The 13042-nt window shown below is 37.5% G+C and overlaps 1 protein-coding gene across 1 annotated transcript in view; it reads left to right on the top strand.

The window, feature by feature from the left end:
* C5 (complement C5) overlaps positions 1-12404 on the top strand; it is a gene marked incomplete at both ends in the record, with an annotated part of 81650 nt that extends 69246 nt beyond the window's left edge. Inside the window, 8 exons of the mRNA XM_084236798.1 lie at positions 1351-1453; positions 2073-2147; positions 2260-2365; positions 3695-3778; positions 5500-5589; positions 7823-7906; positions 10563-10701; positions 12266-12404. Coding sequence (XP_084092924.1) covers positions 1351-1453; positions 2073-2147; positions 2260-2365; positions 3695-3778; positions 5500-5589; positions 7823-7906; positions 10563-10701; positions 12266-12404 — 820 coding nt within the window. The remainder of the gene's footprint in view (positions 1-1350; positions 1454-2072; positions 2148-2259; positions 2366-3694; positions 3779-5499; positions 5590-7822; positions 7907-10562; positions 10702-12265) is intronic.
* Positions 12405-13042: the final 638 nt, after the last annotated feature.

Genomic DNA, 13042 nt, shown 5'->3' with positions numbered 1-13042 from the left:
ACAGTCACCTGATCCAGCTAGGGAGCTGTCCAGATGTCATATTATACTCTAACTTGCCTTGTTAATTTGGTAAAGAATAGGGTTAAATATTTTAAAGCATACACTGTGCAAAAATGAAAAATGATGTAAAAATTATATAAAATAAAATAAAATATTAATTTTTTTAAAAAATAAAGTACACTGAGCACAAAAAAAAAATTTAAAGCCAGAGATTTTTCTGGTATTTTAAGTTATAACCATAAATATTATACCTAAAATTTCTGATAGGCTCTGCTTCTTAAATGTGTGATATGAGTGGGATTGGGAAAGGGTGATCCCTGCCAACTGACTAAACTCACAACATTCCCTTCACACTTACTCATTCCTTTAGGAGAGATCAACTCATTGTCCTCCTTAAGAGGTTATCTTCCCAGAGTCTTCCTTTAGTCCTTACCATTCTTCCCAGCCCCACTCTGATTCTCAGCCTTACAGAAGCACATTCACCCTGCCCCAATTTGCCCCTCTTCTAGATTTTCCAGCTCTCCTTAAAGGGTATACCAACCCTCGCCACTCAAAATGGAGCCTTGGAATTACAAAGATAACTTCAAAACACAAGTTTATATTTCTTTATAGTAAGATAATAGCCTCCAGAAAAGGAAAATGATTTGTGGAAACCTCTCAGGAGAGGATGGGTAAAACTCAAGTTTCCTGATTCCTTACTTCAGTGTTCTCTCTTACCAGAAAAAAAAACAAACAATAAAAGCACTAATACCTTTCTCCTAAGCTTCCCTTAAACATCCCCTAAGCACAATTCCTAGACAATGGATGGTCCTTGAAACATTTTTAAAAATAAATTATATGTTGTGGAAATTTTAGGGAAAAAAAGGGAAATGAGATATTATAATCATCCAGAAAAAGTAGCTGTTAACTTTTAGTGTATGTCCTTCTACTCTTTTCCTGAATATATTTACTGTATCTCTTTCCAATATATGACTAATTTCTCCTGTGAGAAAAAGAAATAGAGTGACAGTCAAGAGACTTTCGAGTTCTGCCACAAGCTAGTCAGTCATGTGACTTGCATAAGTGTCTTGCTCTCAGCCTCAGTGTTCTCAGCTGGAGCTGAATGACTTCTATGGTCTCTTCCAGCTCCAGAATGGTGGGCCATTAAGATTACCAGTTAAGTGAGTAAAGAGTTGAAATAGGAGACACAGAGCTCTCTTGCAACTCAGAGATCCCAATGTGTATGTTGTATATGTTGTAGAAAAGCAAATAAATAGAGACCCAATTCAAAAATTAAAGCTTAAAAGGAAAAAAGTCTTTGTTAAATAACTCATTTATTTATTCCATTTCATAATCTCTAATTTGTTTTAGTTACAAGCCCAGCAGTGAAGAATCATCATCTGGGTCTTCCCATGCAGTGATGGATATCTCTTTGCCTACTGGAATCAGTGCAAATTCAGAAGACTTAAAAGCTGTAATTTTTTTTTTATTGAAAAACAACAAATATTCACTGAATATCCAAGACACTATGTTAGTGGACAGAATTATGCTGAGCCCAAAAATGTCAAGCACTAGTCTGTGCCTGAGAAAATGCTAGGAATATTTTTAATTTTATTGAAGTACCATTGATTTACATAATTAATAACATTTTTTAAGCATAGGATCGCCCCACTCCCAGGTGCAGTCATGGTAGCACACCTACTACCAAAGCACCTGTAGTCCACCAAAAGCCTGGACTGGGTTTTTTTTAAGTATTAGTATGATATTGGTTTTCTCTACTGCATTATTTCGTAAAGTTATTTCCTTTCCTTCCACTATATCACTTTCAAAAAATCACCTGGAATATTCTTTCCAAACTGACAATCTACCTAAGTTTTGATGTTTCAAAGTGAAGTGGTGGCATATACTTGCATGTTCTAAAAAAATATGAGTCATGTGATAACATGTTCAGACTTTGTCAAGAGGAGTTGCCCTTCATTGTCTTTGAATTGTGAACTCAAGGATTACATCTCTGGGATCTAATATCTCATCAGGCGAATTATTTAAACAAAAGACTGCGAAATTAAATTCAAGCTTCTCTCTTCCTCCCTCAGCTTGTTGAAGCGGTGGACCGACTATTAGATGATTACCAAGTCAAAGATGGACATGTGATTCTGCAACTGAGCTCGGTAACATCAACTCCCACAATTTTTTCTTCACTATTACCGTTTAAAATTTACAGGCTAAAATATGTTGAGTCTCTGCTCTCCTATAAGTTTAAATCCTTAATTCATCAAACAGATTCCCTCCAATGACTACCTTTGTGTCCGATTCCGGATATTTGAACTTTTTCAAGTTGGGTTTCTGAGTCCTGCAACTTTCACGGTGTATGAGTACCACAGGCCAGGTAATCAAACCTACTTTAATATTTCTTCAGAAGAATACTTTGTATTCATTAAAGGACCTAAGGAGATCCACTCAGGGCCTGTAAATTTCGTATATTGACTCTCTCAGGGCTCACTCTCCATAGAAGTCCCTACTTGGACATATAAATAGCTCCATGGCATCAAGCAAATCATTTCACCTCTCCAGGTCTCAGTTTCTTCATTTTTAAAATAACTATATTTCTCCCAGCTTTAAAATTCTTTCCCTTGAGTTTGTCTTTGCTGTTCACTTTCAGTATTCATTGCATCTCTCCTTTAGAGAAGCCTACCCTAATCTTCCCGGAGTCAACTTCTGCTCCATCTACACTCTCATCAAATTTTGTAATACTTTCTTTATAGCAGTTGTCACATTGCATTGTAATGATCTCTTTGCATGTCTTTTTCACCAACTGCAGACACAATGTTTTCATTCTTGTATCCCTAGTATCTCATACAGTGTCAGGTACCTATTGGGTATGGACAATGTTTGTTGAATGAACGATCCCACATTTGACCACTCAGCCACTACTGAGAATGTTAATTGGAAAATTTTGGTTCACACAGATTATTCCACTTTGGACACTTGTTAGAAAATTCTTTTTTTAAAAAGATTTATTTATTTATGTATACAAGAACTAGGGTACAGGCCAGAAGTTTGAGGGGTGAGAGGATTCACCAGAGAAGGAGTGGGGAACAGAACAGGCAGATTGACTGAAGCACACTGCTGAGGGGAGCAGTGGACGAGTCGGGAGAGGTCTGCTGTGCCATGTGGGTTGCTCCCTGACCGGGGATCGAACTCTTGCTGCAGTAGCTGCGGATAGCTTCGCAGGTTGCGTCTTAACCCCTTGTGCTACCAGGGAGGCCCCACTTGTTAGAAAATTCTTAAGGTGACAAACTCTGACACACACTCATTTATAGAAAATACCGTCTTTTCCTGTGTGTGTATGTGTATGTGTGTGTGTTTTAAGCTCTTACATACATGTGGGTTTTTCTTCTCTTCTCCACCCTAAGCAAATACAGTTCTTTCATTAGACACTTGTAATATAATTTATTACTCTCATTTGCACCAAATATTTTCATTCTAAGACATGAATATTGAACAGTAAAATTTCAAGTCCAAAACTAATTTGCAGAGGGAGACCATTTTGAGGGCAGAGAGGTCCATGGCAGGATAGACAATTCATAATCTCTCTGGTCCTTAGCTGCAAAAAGAGGGTTTGAAATAGGTGATCTCCAAGGCCCATGAGACTCACTGATCAGCAAATATTGTTGTACATTAATCCAGTCACTTCTCTTAACTTCCATTGCCACAGATAAACAGTGCACCATGTTCTATAGTACGTCCCGTACTGAGCTTCAGAAAGTCTGTGAAGGAGCAATATGCAAGTGTGTAGAAGGTAAGCTTCACTTGACATGTTTGGGCAGCTTCCTTAAAGCCGCCACTCCTAATCAGGGGCTCATCTGTGGGTAGCTGTTTGACAAACTCTCTTTTCTTAGAAATAGAAATGTAATCTTACCTGACTGAGAGCCAATTTCTTGAGCCCTGTAAAGTTTTGACAACACCTGAACAACCCATAGTTTCCACTAAGCAGAAGCAGAGACAGAGAAACACCATTCAAATAGTTGTTGGATATCATATAGGTAACATGATATGAAATTCTTACTTTTCACTTGGTCTTTTTAATGTTACAGGCCCATAACCTAAGAGAACAGAGGCTCAGGACACAGCTGCTAGCTCCTGTTTCTCCCATACCACCACCATAATTGAAATATAATTGACAAGCAACATTGTGCAAGTTTCAGTTTAAGGTGTACAACATGTTGATTTGAATCATTTATGTAATACAAAATGATTGCCACAGCAGCATGATGGTAATTCCTCCATCATGTCACATAGTCACCATTTCTTTTTTGTGGGTCTGGTACTTGAGGCTATTGTCTTAGCAACATTCAAGTGTATGATACAGTACTATTTACTGTGATCACCATGCTATACATTAGATTCCCAAATGCATTAACCCTACAACTGGAAGTTTGTACCCATTGACCAATATCTCCCCTTTTCCCTACTCCTTCAACCTCTGGTGACCACCGCTCTGTTTCTCTGAGTTTGACTGTTTTAGATTCCACATAAAAGTGACATCATATAGTATTTGTCTTTCTCTGCTTGACTAATCTCACTTAGCATAGCGCACTCAAGTTTCATCCAAGCTGTCACAAGTGGCAGGATTTCCTTATTTCTCATGACTGAATAATATTCCACTGTGTCTTTATATCACATCTGCTTTATCCATTCATCTGTTGATGGGCACTTAGATTGTCACAAAATTATGGCTATTGTGATAGTATCTCATGGATATGAGAGTACAGATATCCCTTTAAGATTCTGATTTCAGTTCCTTGGGCTATATTCCCAGAGGTGGGGTTACTGAATACTATGGTAGTTCTATTTTTTTTTTTTTGAGGAATCTCCATATTATTTTCTATAGTGGCTGCGCCAGCACCTCTTTCTCCCCCCTTGTCATTCCTTATTAGTGACAGACATTCTGTTGATTTTTCAGTTCCATTCAGTCCTTTGTAAATCTAAGGCAACCTCCTTGGGCAAAGAAAAGACCCAGAGCTCAACTACTTCACAAGAGCTCAACTACTTCATGGATTGGTTTAGGTTTTATTTTTTAAAATCCTTAATATCTGCACATTCCCTAGGTATGTATAGCACCACATTACAGCTATAAATAAGTCAATTATCATTTTAGTTCTTTCAAGAGACTTCTGATAATATTCAAAATGGAAAACTTTCCTTCTTTCCTCAATGGAAGCTATATACCCAGAGCTACATGTCTAAAAAACTGTATGTGGAGTGACTACCCATTTCAAGAATAAGTCTTGCAGCCAAGATTTTGTTTTTGTTTGTTATGGTTTTCTTGTTTGTTTTGTTTTTTGCTTATGTGATCTTTTACTTTGTGCAAGAGCATAAAATGGACAGGTCTTAGGAATCTGGTATTTGTAAGGTTATATTGGACTGTCTCAGGGCTCATGAGGAACTATGTTTACTCCCAAAGAGAGTGTCTGCTTCCTTACATTAATCTAACTTCTACCCATTTTTTACAAAATCCAGCTGACTGTGGACAAATACAGAAAGAATTGGATCTGACAATCTCTGCAGATACTAGAAAAGAAACAGCTTGTAAACCAGAAATTGCATATGGTAAGTTCAATATACAGTTCCATTAAACATGAAATTTTATGAATACATGATTAGTTAGGAAGATCAACACTGTTACACAGTGATTATATGGATACAACATTCCATGTGTTCCTTTGAAGGAAAATGCCATCCTTTTCAGCATTAACATGCAAAGTTATTTATCCTTCAGCAAAGAAATGTGATTTTCATTAAAAATGATGAGAGTGACAGGCACATCCAGCCAAGACACTTTACTCTAATATATCCCTTTGAATTATGTTGCTAAGACATATTCAAAGTGAACTTTAGAGAAACCACTAAGGTATAAGGTTTCAGTACTGTATTCTTCCAGTTCATCCAGCAGAAGCAGAAACAAAGTTAGTTTGGGAGTTTGGGTTTTTCCAAAATCCTTTCAAAGACAAAGTTAAAAATATAAATACAAAATAATGTTTACTATATACAGAATTAGAATCCATGTCTTAAACTCTCTTCGTTTCTCATGGAGTTCCCCTTCTGATTGTCCAGATCTCAGAGTTAAATCAAATGCCCAAATATTTCTCTCAGTGTCCTCAGCTGATTAACTCCTGTATTTTCTGTTCATTGTCTGTGATATTTCCTTCTTTTTTTTGTTTCTTTTTTTTTTTTTTTGAGAGAGAGAGTAAATGTTGCACACTATCTAAAATCCTTTCTTGAAAGTTGGCATGGTATTATTTGTAAATAAAAAATAGAACAATTCAGGAGGAGGGAAGAATAGAACAATTGATTCAGCATTTTGAGTTTACCAATGGCTTTAATATATGGTTCTCTTTGGAGTCCCACAAGACTCTTCCTAGGTAACAGAGGGTTATCTTTATATTACAAGTGAAGAAACTGAGGCTCAGAAAGATTAAGTAATTCACTCAACGTCATGCAGGAAGTAGATGGTGGATCTCAAGTGCATTCTGGCCTCCAGTGTTATTTTCATGCTATCACACTGAATTCGCTTCATGGAAATTCAACCATCAGATTTAATTTTGGATGGTTTATAGTTTTTATTTTAATATTTACCTTGATTTTTTAAAAAGGCTAAACATATGCTTAACTCAGCTAAGACCCACTACAGTTTTTTTTTTTTAAATACACAGAGACTTGAAGAGATGCTTTGTTGTTTTAGCAGATAAAAAATTGCTAAATTATTTCTTCCTTCCATTCTAGAACTATTTTTACTCTTAAATATCAGAACCCCACTTTAGCATAGAGAATAAATGCAATTTGGATTTAGCTTATCACTTTCAAGAAAAAGACTCCTTTTTTGGGGGGGGTAATCAAATTTTATTGATTTGCCATTTATTTACAAAAAGGTAATTTTGAGACTACATTAGCTGGCTTTCTTGGTGACTACAGGTGGATACTGGAATAAAAGAATAAGAACAAAATAGATGCCTCTTTCCACCTATGCCCATTGTCCATATCTGCCATAAGGAATGATAAATCTGACAACCTGGACTTTTCTTTTTCAATTTGTTTTAAGCCACTAACATAGTCTTTGGCCCTGCCACAATTAATTCATTTCATTCATCTGTATACCTAGATAGCTCCCTGGGATCTCAAAAATGGACAAAGCTTTTAGGTCACTCAGTTCAACCCAAAAGTGAAAAATAAGGATCTTTTCTCAGGCCTCACAGAAGAAACAGATCCCATCAAGGTGATCCCATCAAGTTACCCTCCAGAGGTACATGGATTGAGCACTGATGCCTGAGTGAAGAAATGGGAGGGAAATGGCTTCATCAGACAGTTGTCAACCCAGCAAAGATGAGTCAAAAACAGAATCCTATCAAAAAGTCAAAGATCAAAAAATCAAAGAGCAAAAATCAGTGGAGGTATCGGTGGAATTGAGGCAATGAATGACAGGTCAGGGCCCCTTGATACCCATGCAGAGGGGAATGATAGGGGTTCATAGGCAGAACTTCACTTACCTTAAAGGATCAGAATCTGAAATTTATGTGTAACAACAGTCTGTTTGTATTGGTGCTTCTGTCTTTTCATTTAATTAAAAGTCTTATCCTCATCTGCCTGTTTCAATACAATGGCCAGGGCTAGTGATTCTAAGTAGACTAAGAGTGAATCAGACAGAATATTTGTGAAAGTTTTTTGGAAGAAGTAAGGCCTATGTCAGGGCTCATTTGCTTGACAAATTCTGGTTTTTATTTCACATAACATTAGCGATTTTAAGCATGAATTGTTTTTTTGTTGTTGTTGTTATTGTTTTTACAAGCCTACAAAGTTAAAATCACAGCCATCACGGAAGAAAATGTTTTTGTTAAGTACACTGCAACCCTCCTGGATACCTTCAAAGCTGGTGAGAATTCATTCAATCATTCTTTCCTTCATCAAATATTTGTAGTCTACTTACTATATGCCAGGCATTATATTAGATAACTTTAATAAGATATCCAGAGTTCCTGCCTTCATAAAACTTGTATTCTATTTGAGGATACATATTTTAAAAGAGGAAATAATTATAATAATTATAAATTATTTTATATAAATAACTTATATAAAATAATTATAAGTGATATAATTATATATGTATAATTATAAATAATAATTAGGAGGTACTCATAAGAGTTAATCATTCCTTAAAAAGGCAGAGTAGAATGTAGAGAGAGTGAATGTGCAAAGGTCCTGAGACAGAAAGAACTTGGCACCCTAAGGGAACTGAAAGATCATCAGTGTTATGAGTGAGGGAGGGGCTAGTGTGAGAGGAAGCTAAGAGACAGGCAGGAGCTGGGTCATACAGAGATTTAAAAGGCATGGTAAGGGCCTCCCTGGTGGCGCAGGTGTTAAAGTCTCAGCACTATTGAGTTATTGCCAGCTACTGCAGCATGAGTTCGATCCCCGGCCAAGGAGCTAACGCAGACCTCTCTTATCTTACCCGGCTGCTCCCCTCAGCAGTTTATTTCAGTAGATTTGCCTGTTCTGTTCCCTAATCTGTCTCTGGTGAATCCTCTCACCCCCTGCACCTCTGGCCTACATTTCAGTTCTTGTATGCATAAATAAATAAATATCTATCTTTAAAAAATTTAAAAAATTAAAAGGCATGGTAAGAAATTTGGAGTTCATGCTAGAAGTTCAAAGGGAAGCTAATAGAAGGTTTTAGGTAGGCAAGTACCACGATCTAATTTATGATTTTAATTGCTTATGTTGTCTTCTGTTGAAGGGAGCAAGATTAGAAACAGGGAAACCAATTAAGAGCACCTATGCCTTAGTATAAAGCCTTAAGTTTGATGTTATGTGAGTTTTGAATAAGTGACAATTGTTATAGCAATACAGTAAATTGAATTCATATGTAAAATAACATAAAACAACATGGTAAAGTGTGTTTCCTTTTACTCTCTAAGTTAACTAAGTTACAAATAGTATAAAATTGCTTGCCTACCGGTATCAATTATAACACAAATGATTCATTAAATAATTCTAATAATTCCAAATAAATTTTCAATTTTTAGAAACTGTCAAGTATTATTTTGCATCCTTAGTATAGGGTGCCCCTGTCTGAGCTTTGGTTTGACAATGAGAAACCACATCAAACTTCTCCAATCACATCTCTTTCAAATATATAGTCATTACATATAGATTCAATAAATAACCTCTCCTAATAGCAATGGTATTGTTTGTGCCACTGAGTCCACTCTCAGTTATTGCTAAACTGCCAATAATTATATTCAACATGTTTCAACATGTTTGCTTGGCCTGTATTTTTTTATTGTATTATCCAGAGACATTTGATAGTATTAGATTGGAATAGCCGGAAGTTTCAGAAGTTTGCTGAAAATTAGTTTGAAGCAATGTATGTACCCTAGAATTAATATCACTAATAATGTTTACCTTTTACACAGTTACCATTTACAGTTTCTATTACATACTACTTATCCACAGGTTTGGCGTTTTTCAGGAATGAATAATTAGGATAACCCTGCCAGAGTTATTAGCTGTTATAGTCCTGAATATCAGCATCAGACCTAGTCACTCCTCAAGAACTTTTCAACCTAGATGAAGAGACAGACGCGTGGAGTGAAATGCTGTGATAGAAATTCGGTGGGAGTAAGAGACAGATATTTATGACAAAGAGCTTCAAAGAATGTTTAGGAATACTGTGACAATTAAAGATGGGTAGAAATTCAGTGTTAACATGGGAAGGAATGCATCACAGGCAAAGAATGTCTGAGTTCATTTGAAGTTACAAAAGTTGTCCAAAAATCCCCAAGTCTTTCACACATCTTGCACCTTTTTACAAAGTTGCCCATTGCCAGCTACCAAATGCTTTTAGCTTTTGTTGTATCACATATGGAGATTAATATTGTTCAACTACAGAAAGGTTCTTTTAATTCTTCATTCTGCAAAAGTGATGATAAGAAGCACTTGTATCTCCTCTAATAAGCACTTTTCACATTGCTCCCCTGAATCTCACAACAGTTCTCCAAGGTAGGTTTATAATCATGCTCATTTTCAGATGAGGGATCTGAGCATAAATCATTGTCCAGGGCCACCCAGCTGAGAAGTGGCAGAGCTGGATTTCACTCCCGAGTCCAACTCCAGAATCCCAAGTCTTGGGGCCTCCCCCAGTGGCACAGCGGTTGAGCGCTGGGCTGTGAAGCTGCCTGCAGCTTGTGCAGCACCGGTTTGATAGACCTCTCCTGCCATGCCCGCTGCTCCCCTCAGCAGTGTACTTTGTCATTCTGCCTATTCTGTTCCCTGCTCTGGCTCTGGTGAATCTTCTCACCCTCTCACACTTCTGATTTTACCCAGTGCTTGTATAAATCAATCAATCAATCAAAAAAAAAAAAAAAGAATCCCAAGTCTTAACTATGTGGACATAGCAGCTCTCCAAAAGCCATCAGCCTCTTGAGGTAAATTTATGCTCTTTCATAAATAGTCATGAGGAACTAGAATGCTTGATTATAATTGTGACGTTATAAACTTGAATTTGATGACATTACTTGTGTATTTCTCAGGCGAAGCTGCAACTGAGAAAAACTCTGAAATCACCTTCATCAAAAAGACAACCTGTCCTAATGCTGACCTAGTAAAAGGAAGACAGTATTTAATAATGGGTAAAGAAGGCCTCCACATCAAACACAATTTCAGTTTCAAGTAAGTCACCAATATTTTGGAGTCTCTAATCTTTCCTCCAAAACTGAGTATAGTTGATTCTTTAATATACTGCATGTTTCTTAAATGCCCTGCTGCTAACAGCTTGCTATGAACATAAATGAGATTAGAACGAAGAACTACTTAAAGCCATCAGGGAAGGCTTGCACTGGCTCACTGATAAACTGAATGCCAAGTCCGATGATGAATTTGAGGGCACTCATCCCAACCCCCATGCCATATCTGATTCTTTAGTGATATTCCTCTGAACATTCCTCAGGATATTCCGTTTGTAAAAAGGAAATTTTTAAAATTTTAATAAATTCATGTACTTACATCATTGTTAATTTTGGACAGTATTTGATTTTCCCCCTCAGGCTTGGTCCCTGTAGTTTTCCCACCACCACAGCACCAGTAATTCAACTCTACCATCCCGTATGCTCTTCCCTCCCCTATTCTAACCCCTCCCCCTCCCTTTCCCTCCTGTATGCCTTAGATCTGTGGTCAGCTTGTAAGTTTTGTCTTTTTCCTGACCCTTTGTTTGGTTTCTCTACATTCCTTATATACGGAAACCAATCCAGTATTTCTTTTTCCTTCTGGCTTATTTCACTGAGCATGATCCCTTCCAGCTCCATCTATGTTGCTGCAAATGGCTTGAGTTTATCTTTTTCGATCGCTGAGTAATATTCCATTGTGTATATATACCATACCTTCTTTTTTTCAGGTTTTTATTTTTTTAATTTGTATATATTTTTACATCATTGTTCATTTTTAAATAATGTTTGCTTCCCGCTCCCCCCACCTCAGGTGTAGTCCCCACAGAGTTTCCTTCACCAGTGCACCCATGCACCATCACCTCAGTCCCCTGTGCCCCTCCCTCTCTCCCTTTGATCTCTCTCCCTCCTCCTCCCCTGCAGGATGTCTCTGGTTTGTAATTGTCTGTTTGTTTTTGGTTATGTTGTGTTGTGGTTTTTTTTGTTGTTGTTATTATTTTTTCCCCTGATATATTATTTGCTTCCCCTATATTCTTCTTGATCCAGTGATCCATTTGGGGAATTTGGGTTTTGTTTCCACATCTTAGCTAATATAAATAGTGCTGCAATAAATATAGGAGTGCAGGTTTTGTTTTTTTTTTCCAAATTAGTGTTTTTGTGTTTTTTGGGTAGATTCCTAGGAGTAGAATCGTTGGGTCATATGGTAGGTCCATTTTAGAGTTTTGAGGAACACAACTTTCCATAGTGACTTGACCAGTTTACATTCTCACCAGCAGTGTAAGAGTGTTCAAAAAGGAACATGTTTAAATATACATTTTATCATATGGTTTTAAAAAGCAGACATTGAAACTGTTGCCATCCCTGCCTTTAACCATAAGAGGGCCAAGCAGCATCATGATCTGATCTCAGGGGTTGTGGGTGTTCCCAGAGGGAAAGGCTGGTCAGGCATAGTTTGGGGGGCAGCCTGACCTCTGGGGACCTGCTGGTAGCTGGGTTCTTACAAAGGCCATCAGATGCAGCTCTTCTATCTGTAGCCATCTCACAAGTGCTTCATTTTCATGTTTTTTTGGCAGGTACATCTATCCTTTAGATTCCTTTACCTGGATTGAATATTGGCCTACAGACACAACATGTCCATCTTGCCAAGAATTTTTGGGGCGATTAGATGAATTTGCTGAAGACATATTTTTAAATGGCTGCAAAAATGCCTGAAGAAATTGAGCTGGCACAGTTTTTACTGTGGACTCCTATTGTTGAAGAGTCTTTCTTTTTGCCTTTTTTTTTTTTTTTAAACATTCATGGCTGGTCTTATTTGGAACGCTCATTTACCTAGGATTAGTGGCACTTGCTTTTATTAGAGACTGCTTTCAAGACTGTAACTTTCTGAAATAACATGGTCTTGGGGGGATGGTGACAGACACTCATTCCAAGGTTACCGGACACCAGAAGCAATAAAATGGAATTTCTCCTAAAACCTGCCACTCAGGACTGTTGCTGGGGATGAAAGAAGAGCCCATTGAAATGTAGTATCTTACAAAAACACGGCCTTTGCTTGAAAGAAAATGCCAAGGAACAGAAAACTGATCATTAAAGCCTGACTGTGCTTTCAAAATGAGGGCAAAAGCATGTGATTTTATGCTAGGTCAGCTTCACCCACAAAGACAGGCAAATTGAGAGAGGTGGAGAAAGACACCAGTAGAGACCCTTAACTGGAGAGGCCCAGCCTCAGAGCCCTCTGCAGAATGAGAAGGTAGGAGAATTTGTTTCCCCTTCCCCTCTTCTACCTTCTCCCCAACTGGGTAAGAGATCCCTCTCCCTCTTCCACTCCCCCCTCCCAGCACACACTTCCC

Source organism: Talpa europaea, assembly GCF_964194135.1.
Source record: "Talpa europaea genome assembly, chromosome: 7".
Lineage (NCBI taxonomy): Eukaryota > Metazoa > Chordata > Mammalia > Eulipotyphla > Talpidae > Talpa > Talpa europaea.
This window is presented reverse-complemented; position numbering and strand designations above follow the sequence as displayed.